Source organism: Acomys minous (assembly GCF_964271855.1).
Source record: "Acomys minous genome assembly, chromosome: 6".
NCBI lineage: Eukaryota > Metazoa > Chordata > Mammalia > Rodentia > Muridae > Acomys > Acomys minous.
The window spans coordinates 113854406-113866302 of NC_140487.1; the positions used below are offsets into that span (position 1 = coordinate 113854406).

An 11897-nucleotide genomic window follows, 5' to 3' on the forward strand; every position below is an offset into this window, starting at 1 on the left:
TTTGTAGGCTGGCCTCAAACTCAGAGATCCACCTGCCTCTGCTTCCTAAGTGCTGGAATTAAAGGTATGTGACCCCACCACTACCTGGCTAAACTCCATTCTTTGTAAGAGCAGGAAGCACACTCACCACTGAGCCACCTCTCCAGACCTTCCTGAAACCTCTATATCCAGATCCTTATGGGTTACTCTTTCCAAAAACATCCAGGCGTCTGCATTCCTTTTAAAGCTGCTTGTGCTGTCTGAACTGTTCATCACACGCGGCCAGCATAGACTGTGAGGTATATTGCATAGATTTTGGGTTTTGTTGTTTTGAGACAGTCATATGTTACCCAGGGTGGCCTCGAGACCCATAGTCCTCCTGCCCCGTCTCACAATGCCAGGTAAGAATGTGTGCACACCACCATGCCAGCCCTGTCTTGCACTTTCATTTGGGGCTCTGCCCTGAAGCCCTCCTGCACTGAACACAAACCTGTTCTCAGTTAGATGCCATTTTAGTCTCAGTACACTTCAAATTTGCATTGAATCATGTGATCTGCTGCCGCCTGTACATCCTTGCTTCATCCTTGAATTTCATTGATAGGCCAGCCTTGTCCATCAGGTTCTGAGGGAGCGAGTGAGTGGATTGGTCTGAAGACAAAACTGCAAATTGTCTGACTGTTGGCTTTCCCTTCCCTGGTGACACTATTGTCCTTTTCAGCGTATTTCTTGTCTTCCACTTGGCTTGTGGTTACCACATCTCACCCACACGGGCAGATCTGTCAGTAGGTAATTTCAGATGCCTCCCTGGAACTCAGATCATCTCTGTCTGAGGCGCCCTGCACTAATCTAAGGAAGATTAAATGCTCCTTTACCATGGCTACTTTTTCTGAGTGTCATTTTCTAGTGAAACCTCAGGGTCTCTGTGACCACCACAGCCAGCAGAGTGACAAGGAGGCAAGAAGGTAGTTCAGCTCAATATGACTAAGTAGCTGGTGTTGGTTTAAACTTGGGGTGTTTGACCCCAAATACTTTGTTTTAGGCATAGTTAAGCATAGCACAATTTGGTGAAGATTTTCCTGGTAAAACTAACTGTCTTGTGTGCACAATAAAGTGTAAAATATGACATGGAACCTCTTTGTAAAGTGCATGTAGCATCTACAGGAAAGAAGGGTTATATAGGTTGGCAGGCTCATAGTAAGGGCTGCAGGAGGAACCCAAAAGTCAGCAGGCTGCTAACCACTTTCACTCGCAGCTTCTGGGTGGGTAACAGGTTATGTATCCCTCCCTTTGAAGGAACAACCATGTGTTTAATATTCCCAGTTCCTCCAGTGCTTAGGTGCAAGCACAGGACCTCTAGCCTCCCACAGTGTAACCTTCCTTTCCTAAGCTTTTTTTTTTTTAAAGGCACTCTCCATCACCCTCACCTTAAATAAGTGAATTGTATTTTGTCTTTTAAAGATGTATGTATGTATGTATGTATGTATTTATTTATTTATTTATTTATTACATATACAGTGCTCTGGCTGCATGCATACCTGCAGGCCAGAAGAGGGCATCATATCACACCATAGATGGCTGTGAGCCACCATGCGGTTGCTGGGAATTGAACTCAGGACCTCTGGAGGAGCAGTCAGTGCTCTTAACTGCTGAGCCATCTCTCCAGCCTCCTAAGCTTTTTGATCCATATGCCACCAGTACAGCTTATTCTTGAATTCAGTGTAGCTTTGAGCCTCCTGGCGTGTGTGGTAGCACATACCACATGTTACAGGCTTTCTATTTTGAAAGTCAGACCATGGCTCAAATACTTAGATTATTCCCTTCATGACTTTTCAGAGATGAACAATATTGTCAGTGATTTTAACTTTCATTTTACAGTTCATTACAAATTTGTGGTAAATTTGCCTTTTTGTTATTGTTGTATTGTTATTAAATTATAGAACTTTATTATAAATTTAACGGGTTTTTTGTTTGTTTGTTTGTTTGAGACAGTTTCTCTATATAGCCTTGCCTATCATGGGCTTGCTTTGTAGATCAGGCTGGCCTCGAACTCAGAGAGATCAGCCTGCCTCTGCCTCCCAAGTGCTGGGATTACAGGTGTGTGTCACCATGCCTGGCCATTTAACATTTCTTTATTTTAAAAAATTACACATATTTGACCACTGTTAGGTTCTGATGCACTAATATTTGCAATAATTTCTTTAGGATACAAGTTAAACAGTCACAGCAAAAATAGGGGTTTTTTTGGTTGGTGGTGGTTTGGGTTTTGGTTTGTCCTGTTTTGTTTTGAGACAGGGTTTCTCTTTGTTATGAAGCCCTGGCTGTCCCAGACCCACTTTGTAGAGCAGGCTGGCCTCAAACTCTCAGAGATCCACCTGCCTCTGCCTCCCATAATTAGAGGCAGGCACCTCCACATTTCATCCTAGCCTTCCTACCCCTCCCCCAACTCTCCTGAACGCTGCTCCAGCTCTCACCCAGCTTCATGGGATGTTTGTTTGTTTGTTTGTTTTGGTCTTTTAGAGCCAAGTCTCTCTATTATGCAGCACTGCCCACTCTGAAACTCAATCGGTAGACCAGGCTAGCCTCAAAATCCCTGAAACCTATCTTTCTCTGCCTCCAGAGTACTGAGATTAAAGGGAACACCACTGAGTCTGGGCAGCTTCATATTTTAGACCAGAGTCTGTTCTGGCAAGAAGGCTCAGCAAGCCTCATGACCTGAGGTCAAGCCCCAGAACTCACGTGATAGAAGGAGCGACGAGCTCCTGCCTGCGAGGTGTTCTTCCACAAACAGTGGTACAGGTGCCCACCCTAACCAAAATAAAGAAATAAGGGGCAAAATGATCTGCTTAGGGTTTGCTTTTTGTTTTGTTTTTGTTTTTTTGGTTTGTTTGTTTGTTTGTTTTTGAGAAGACAAAATTTTGTTGAATGCTAGGTGTGGTAGCACATACCTTTAATCCCAGGCAGAGGCAAGCAGATCTCTGAGTTCATGGCCAGTTCGGTCTACAGAGAGAGTTCCAGGACAGCCATGGCTACACAGAGAAACCCTGTCTGGGAAAAAAAAAATTTTTTTTTTGAAACAGATTTCAACAAATGTAAAATTGTACTTAATAAAGGTAACTTCTTAAAGTCAAGGAGAGCCAGAAAACCACATTAGTAGCTGAGCTCGCATGCCCGTGTCTAGCTGCTTCCCGGAGTCTGGCTTCTCTGGGCTGTGCTAGTGACAGCTGCTGGCTGACCCATCTTCCTCTCGTCTTCAGTTTTTGTTATAATGCTTGTTTTGTTTGTCTATACTTTTGCTTAACCTCGAGTCTTCTTGGCAGTTTTCTCCAAGTCTTTTCTACTGTTAGATGCTAGAATTAGGCTAATTGTACATACAATTAGGCATTTGTACAAGGAAGGAGCAGTTTGGTTTTTTGCAGCTTTGGGAAGGAACACTCAAATGGGTTAGAGGTGCTGTCAAATTACATTCAGTAACTGGTTGGGTTTGCTCTGTTTGTTTGAGATCTGATCCTTTGTAGATTTCAAGTATCATTCCTTGCTTAGAATTGGTCTCCCAACCAGTTTTTCAACAATATTGCTGAATGACCCGGCAATGGTGGTACAAACCTTTAATCCCTGTGATCAGGAGGCAGAGGCAGGCAGATATCTTAAGTTCATGGCCAGTTCCGTCTACAGAGAGAGTTCCAAGACAGCCAGGGGTATGCAGAGAAACCCTGTCTCAAAAAATGTAAAATAAAAAGATAAAAATATTATTGAACAAAAAATAGTATGTCCTTTGCAAAATAACATCCTTACTTTTTAAAAAAGATTTATTTTTTTATTATGTATATGGTATTCTGCCTGCATGTACACCTGCACACCAGAAGGCACCAGATCTCATTATAGATGGTAGTGAGCCATCATGTGGTTGCTGGGAATTGAACTCGGGACCTTTGGAAGATCAGGCAGCGCTCCTAAACTCTGAGCTATCTCTCCAGCACCCCACCCCCCAATTACTTTTTTCTGTTACTTATTCTTCAGAAATAGTTTTTCTAACTTGGAGGAAGTAACGTGAGGTTGCTAGAGGAATAGGAGGTTTCCCAACCCTGAAGGCTTTGTTTCAGCCAGAGCCGGAAATGAGCCCCATCCCTCGTGGATTAAGGTGAAGCAGCAGGGTTGGTCAAGTTCACAGTTGCACAGTGCTGAGAACATGGTCTAGGCTACACTGCAGTCTTGGTGAGGCAGCTGGGCCTGGCGTTGAGCTCACTTTGTAGAAGACTAGTAAGCTGCCTAAAGCTCAGAGATCATCTGCCTCCGCCCTCCCCAATTGCTTTTGTAATTGCTTTTAAATGTGTAGGCGTAGACGGGCCTTCTCTCCTGGGCTGTCATTGAGAACTGCTACTGTCCAAGGGTTGCACAGTACATGGTACTGTGTGATTGCATGTAGAATTAGGTGCTCCCAGGCGCATGCAAGCACCTCGCCCTAATACATGATCTTTCTGCTTTCCTTCCCAGGCTAATCTAGATGAAAGCCAGATGGGTTCGCCTGCATTCCTTAGAGCTTTAATGACGGCTGTTTGCAAAGCAGCTATCATAGGTGAGTAGCATTTGTGTGCACGGCTCCGAGCACCGGAAGCAGAGACTGTGGGCTGCATGTTTCATGACCTGCTTTTATATTATCTTAGAACTTGCACTTTCTGTACAAAGGTTGCCATCATGGCTTATGACCTGCTGTTTCAATCATGGGGCAAATAGTTGATCTGTCAATAAGAACCAGATCTAAGCCTCACCAGCCTACATCACGTTCTGCAGTTGATCAAAGTCATTTAATGCTTCTTGGGTCTGCATAGATTTTTTTTTCTTCCTCTTCATCCTAAAGGCTGTATCTTCCGTTCACGATTAGGTTGATTTTTTTTTTTTTTTTTTTAAGGTATGGGCTAGCCTTAAACTAGCCCAGGGTGTCGCTCAGGGTGGCTTTGGCCTCCTTACTCTCCTGCTTATGCCTCCCATGTGTTAAGTTTTCAAGTCCATGGAGCCGGGCATGGTGGGGGCGCACCTTTAACTCCAGTACTCAGGAGGCAGAGGCAGGTGGATCTTTGAGAGTTCAAGGCCAGCCTGGCCTATGTAGCAAGTCTAGGACAGCTAGGCTCTGTTACACAGAGAAACCTTGTCTCACAAAAACCAAAAATAAATAAATAGTATAGTTGCATGTGACCAGGTGCGGTTTATGGGTTCAATAGGTAAGCTATATAAACATGAGCCCTTAACCGTCAAGCTCTACCTACAGCTCCAGATTTTGCTTTATTGCATTCTATATTATTAATTAGTAATATTTTAATTGGCATTACAAGTTGTAATTGCATGCATTTCTAGGGTACAATGTCATGTTTTGATAGATGTCTGCAGTGTGGATAGTGTTTAAATCAAGCTAATCAGCATCTCTGTCAGCTCTGAGACATTTGATTGATGCAAATTCTCAAGTTGTCATAAAACCTTGGTACTGTTCCATGATTACAGATAAGTAAATGGGTACAATGGAGGGAACTCTGCACTCAATATACATTTTCTCTTCATGTCTTGTATCATTTTTTAATAGAAGGTACCATTAAAAATGTGGTGTCCGAGGCCTAAAATCCCTGCTGCTTAGCAATCGTCAGCAGCAGATCAAAAGATAAATGTCTGCCTGAGCCACATAGAATGTTTAAGGCCTTTCTAGCAACTTAGTGAGACCTTGTCTCAAAATAAAACGTCCAGGGGCTGGAGAGATGACTCAGAGGCTAAGAGCACTGCTTGCTCTTCCAAAAGCCCTAAATTCAATTCCCAGCCACCACATGGTACCTCACAGCCATCTATAATGAGATCTTTTAAAAAATAAAATAAGCCGGGAGGTGGTGGTGCATGCCTTTAATCCCAGCACTTGGGAGGCAGAGACAGACGGATCACTGTGAGTTCAAGGCCAGCCTAGTCTATAAAGTGAGTCCAGGACAGCCAAGGCTACACATAGAAACCTTGTCTCAAAAAATGAAAATAAATAAATGAAATAAAGTTGCTGGGGTGGTGGCACATGCCTTTAATTCCAGCACTTGGGAGGCAGAGGCAGGCAGATCGTTGTTAGTTCGAGGCCAGCCTGGTCTACAAAGAGTGTAGGACAGCCAAGGTAACACATGGAAACTCTGCCTCAAAATAACAAAAATAAATAAATAAACAACATTAACGTAACATAAAATGTCCAGAGAGGACTGGAGATGCTAGCCCAGTGGAAAGTGCTTGCCTGCTGTATGACACTTGGTCCGGTCCCCAATGCCACCAAAAGAAGTGTGTGTAGTTGCCAGTCTGTGTTGGCCCCTCACCCACCGTTCAGACGTAAACGTGCCTACTGTGCTCAGAGCTGGAATGGTCTGTTAACTCCTGGCTTTTGTGTCACTCCAGCTGACTGTTCGACCTTCAGAGTGGACACTGCTGTGATCAAGCAGAGAGTGCCGATCCTGCTCAAGTACCTAGACTCTGACACAGAGAAGGAACTGCAAGCACTTTATGCACTACAAGCATCAATAGTAAAACTTGACCAACCTGCCAGTAAGTTCCCATCCTGGTACCCTGAGCCCAGCCAAGTGAGAACTGTAAGCCTTGAAAGATGATTTGGAGTTAGGACATGGATGACTTGCAACAACTTGTAGAATCAGCAGCATGCAAACCTGTGTGAGAAAATGTTAATAAGAAGTCTAGGGCTGGAGAGATGGCTTAGTAGTTAAGAGCACTGTCTTGATCTTCCAGACGTCCTGAGTTCAATTCCCAGCAACCACCTGGTGGCTCACAACCATCTATAATGTGATCTAATGCCCTCTTCTGGTGTGCAGGTGTACATGCAGATAGAACACTCATATACAAGTGAATAATTATTTAAAAAAAGAAAAAAAAATCTAGTGTGTCTGGGTAGTGGTGGCACACACTTTTAGTCCCAACATTAAGTAGGCAGAGACAGTTCCAGGACAGCCAGAAACTCTGTCTCGAAAAACAAAAAATGTCTAGTTGAAGGGCTACTAGACTCAGTGGGTAAGCATCCCGGCTGCTCTTTCAGTGGAACCAGGGTTTAGTTCCCAGCACCTACACGGCTACTCAAAACCATCTGTGACTACATTCCTAGAGGATCCAGCACCCTCTTCTCGTCTCCACATCCACCACACATGCACATGATGTCAAGATATACATACATGCAGGCAAAACATCCATTTGCATGAAAACAAATTTTAAAAATACAAAGTAGGGGCTGGAGAGATGGCTCACTGCTTGGGAGTGCCGCCTGCTCTTCCAAAGGTCCTGAGTTCAATTCCCAGCAACTATATAGTGGTTCACAACCATCTATAATGTGATGTGATGCCCTCTTCTGGCCTATAGGTGTACGTGCAGACAGACCACTGTATACGTACGTACGTACGTACATACATACATACATACATACATACATACATACATACATACTATAGCTTAACTAGTGGGGTAGCTCTCCTCCATCATCTCAGCATATGGGGGTGGTTAGGGAAAGAGGACCAGACTTCCAGGCCAGCTTGGACTAAGTGTGAGAACATACCTCAACCAAAGAAAAAAGGACAGCTGGTGTATAGAGTTGGCCGTCTCCATAGGTCATGTCTGAGGGGCCTCCTGTCATGGTGTATTCACTACTCAGTGTGGCAGCAGCCTGGCTACCCTGAGATGCTTGTGGCCATGGTGCAAACTGAGAACTGAAATTTTCTTTTAATTTCCATGTAAGTAGCCAAATGTGGACATAGCAGGTGCATATAGAGTAGCTGTGAGGTGGAATGTTCTCGATGTCCTAAGCCACTGGCGTTTACCACAGCGTCAGCTGCCCCTCTGCAGTGGTAGATGCTGGCAGAACACTGAGATGACTGGAGCAGGCTTGTCTGGTGGCCTGGTCCCGAGTGGTCCATAGACAATTTGCTTATGTTGTAGTTCCTTCTTTGGAACTGAAAATGCTCCTGAACCTTCCTGGGATAAGAAGGGACTAAAATTATCTGCAGCGCTTTAATTAAGAGGCATTTAAGTCTGAGTCTGAGATTGTAGCTACGTTTCCTTCTCTCAAAGTCATGTCAGGATGGTGACCTCTGAGTTGTTGCAGGAAGGATACACTAGATTCTCAGAAGAGATGCTGTTGTGTGAGGAAGTTGGTGCTGTGTTGATATTAGGTAGCAGCCGCTGTCATCCTTGGAGAGCTGGTGGTTTGGAAACCTACTGCTATCAGACTTGTGGCCTCCTTCTCCATTTCCTTGTAGATCAGCCAGAGTTTTTTGTTTTGTTTTGCTTTTGATGGTGGAGGTGGGGTAGGGTGCTTTCACTGTTAAACTAATATAGTTACAAAGATTAATTTTTAAAAAATCAACTATGGCTCTCATATTATTGGCGTTTATTGTTCATTTACTGCCTCTTCCATTCATGTGATGATGAGGAAGCTGGCTGCAAGTGAATCTTGAGAGCCAGGTGTCATGGTGCACACAGTTATCTCAGCTCTCAGTGGGCAGAGGCACATAGATCTCAAGCTTGTGACTAGCCAGGGTACATAAGAAATCCTGTCCCAAAAAAAGAAAGAAAAAAAAAAAGAACAGCGTGGGTTAGAGAGATGGCTCAGTGGTTAAGAACACTGGCTGCTCTTCCAAAGGTCCTGAGTTCAGATCCCAGCAACCACATGGTGGCTCACAAGCATCTGTAATGTGGTCTGGTGCCCTCTTCTGGCCTACAGGTATACGTGCAGGCAGAACATTATATACATAATAATAAATGGGTAAATGTTAAAAAAAAAAAAAAAAACAATGATGCCGCTGTGCTGAAGCCATTTATTTTGTCCTCTCCCTTGCAGCGCTGAGCTTATACTCAGTTCTGGGCTGCACGCTGGTTCCAAAAAACTTTTATTTATTTATTTACTTTAGGTTTATTCATTTATTTAGGTTCTGTGAGTTTAAGGCCAGCCTGGTCTACAGAGAGAGTCCAGGACAGCCAAGGCTACACAGAGAAACCCTGTCTCGAAAAAACAAAACAAAACAAAACAAAAAATATATATATACAGTATTTCACCTTCAAGTACCCCTGCAGGCCAGAAGAGGGCATCAGATCCCAGTATAGATGGTTGTGAGCCACCATGTGGTTGCTAGGAATCGAACTCAGGACCTCTGGAAGAACAGACAGTGCTCTTAACCGATGAGCCATCTCTCCAGCCCACTCTCCCTTTTAAAAAAATAATTTATTATATGTTCTTTGTTGTGGGGGTGTCAGTTCCCTTGGAACTGGAATTACAGACAATTGTAAGCTACCATGTGGGTGCTGGGATCTGAACCAGGGTCCTTTAGAAAGCAGATGCTGCTCTTAACCACTGAGCCATCCGTCCAGCCCCCCAAAGAACTTTCTTAAGGGATGAATAAATACATTTAAAGGAGCTTAATATCTCTACCAACATTACTTTTTTTGTTTGGTTTGGGTTTTTTGGTTGGTTGGTTGGTTGATTTTTTGAGCCAAGGTTTTTCTGTGTATCCTTGGCTGTCCTGGACTTACCTTGTAGACCAGGCTGGCTTCAAATTTACAATGATCTGCCTCCCTCTGCTGAGATTAAAGGCCTGCGCCACCCCGCCTGCCTAACATTGCTTTTTTAAAAGTAATAATAGAAGTTTGCACTGTGAGAGCAAAATAATTCCAGTTATTCAGATTGTTAAGCATTTAAAATACCAAAATCTAGAGATCACGTCTACCCCTGTTTTCCATATAAAGTCACTCTTTGTTTTTATTTTTTATTTATTTTTTTAAACAAATTTTATTTGCCTATGAATGCTTTATCTGCGAAAGAGGGCATCAGATCACATTATGGATGGTTTTAAGCCACCATGTGGTTGCTGGGAATTGAACTCAGGACCTCTGGAAGAGCAGGTGGAGCTCTTAACCACTGAGCCATCACTCAAGTCCCCACTCCTTGTTTTTAAATGCAGCCTTAGAAAGGGGAAAGTATAATCCCAACAGAGGTAGGTGGATCTGTGTGAGTTCGAAGCCAGTTTGGTCTACAGAGCGGAGTCTAGGACAGCCAGGGATACACAGAAACCCTACCTCAAGAAACAAAAATAGAAAAGAAAGGGAAAAGTTGTTCCTATTTGGGTTGTTTGTTTTTCATTACGGTGTTTCTCTGTGTAGCCCTGGCTATCTTGGAGCTCACTATGTAGACTAGGCTGGCCTTGAACTCAGAGAGATTCACCTGCTGCTGCCTTGTGAGTGCTGAGATTAAAGACGTGAGCCACCACTGCCCTGCATTATATTTAATTTTTTAAAATTTATTTATTTATTATTATGTATACAGTGTTCTGCCTGCATGTACACCTGCAGGCCAGAAGAGGGCATCAGAACACATTACAGATAGTTGTGAACCACCATGTGGTTGCTGGGAATTGAACTCAGGAACCTTAACCACTGAGCCATCTCTCCAGCCGCTATATTTATTTTTTTTTTAATTGTTTTATTTTTTGGTTTTTTGAGACAGGGTCTCTCTGTGTTGCCTTGGCTGTCCTGGACTCACTTTGTAGACCAGGCTAGCCTCGAACTCACATCGATCCACCAGCCTCTGCCTCCCGAGTGCTGGGATTAAAGGCATGCGCCACCACGCCCGGCTCCCTATATTTAATTTTTAAGTGTTTAATTTGATAACTACATAATAGGAAATAGCTTTCCTAGTATCTGAACATAGTTGAATTTGAATAAAATAATAGGTATAAAAGTAATGTAGACTTCTTGGGTTTTTCTCTGCAAAGACTATTCTGTCACTCACTCTTACGATGGGGTACATGGTCCTGAGGAGTGACTGTTCATTCACTTATTCACTGCACCCGTTCATCCACACATCTCTGCTCTCCCTTGCAACTGCAATGCTCAAACCCGTGGCTGTGTTCCCGCTCTTGCAGATTTGCTCCGGATGTTTTTTGATTGCCTGTATGATGAGGAGGTGATCTCAGAGGATGCCTTTTACAAGTGGGAGAGCAGCAAGGACCCTGCAGAGCAAAATGGGAAGGGCGTGGCCCTCAAATCTGTCACAGCGTTCTTCACCTGGCTGCGGGAAGCAGAAGAGGAGTCGGAGGATAACTAATACTTCAAATACACAAACGAAACAAAGAAACAATTGAAGTATTTTTTTAAAAAGTTTCACGTCTTCGCCAATCACAGTGCAGCAAGGCCAACTCTCGCAGAAACCCCACGTGTGCACGAGTGGGAGAGGGGAAAGGAAACGGGTGATCATGGAGGATAAAGGTACTGGAACAAGGCAACAGCAAACCTGAGGGCGGGAGCTCGAAAACCAAAATACATGTACTATTTATAGAAAATATTTTGTTTTAATCTTTTCTTTTTAAACGAGGACTCATACTTAAAAAAAAAAAAAAGACACATTTAGCAAAAAAAAAAAAAGAAAAAGAAAAAAGAAAGAAAAAGAAAAAAAACAGTTGAACTTTTAATTTATTTTGAGGACTGCAAATGCCAGTGTGTAATTTTTTTAATTTGCAGTTTCTGTACACAACTTGTATAATAGAAAAGCAGAGAAATAAATTTCCCTTCCCTTCAGATGCACCTCACATTTGTGTTAAGACATAGCTGTTAGTCCAGATTTGAGAAGGTTTGGGGTGAACAAGGTAAGAAAGATCCTTTTTTTTTTTTCCTCCCTGTCCCCCTTCCCCACCCCGCCCCTCCCCCACTCCCACCCCTGGCATCAGATCTTTCTGCCTGCCTCTCAGCTTGCTTCAGAAAATTTAAAAATCACACTAGTAATCACAACATACATAACCTTGGAAGAGAAGGAAGTACTGTGGACCAGAAAAATCCAAGAATTGTTCAAAAAAAGTGCTACCCTGGAAAATACCCTCAATACCGTTGAAATCGTTAGAGCAATTTTAAGGCTTGTAAATACA

At 43.3% G+C, this 11897-nt stretch overlaps 1 protein-coding gene across 26 annotated transcripts in view; it reads left to right on the forward strand.

Moving 5' to 3' along the window:
* Nucleotides 1-11553, forward strand: part of EIF4G3 (eukaryotic translation initiation factor 4 gamma 3) — a 226087-nt gene extending 214534 nt beyond the window's left edge. For all 26 annotated transcript variants that reach the window (XM_084788155.1, XM_084788154.1, XM_084788157.1 and 23 more), the window contains 3 exons: nucleotides 4471-4552; nucleotides 6385-6531; nucleotides 10902-11553. In XM_084788155.1, the coding sequence (XP_084644281.1) occupies nucleotides 4471-4552; nucleotides 6385-6531; nucleotides 10902-11083 (411 nt within the window). In that variant the 3' untranslated portion in view covers nucleotides 11084-11553. The remainder of the gene's footprint in view (nucleotides 1-4470; nucleotides 4553-6384; nucleotides 6532-10901) is intronic.
* Nucleotides 11554-11897: the final 344 nt, after the last annotated feature.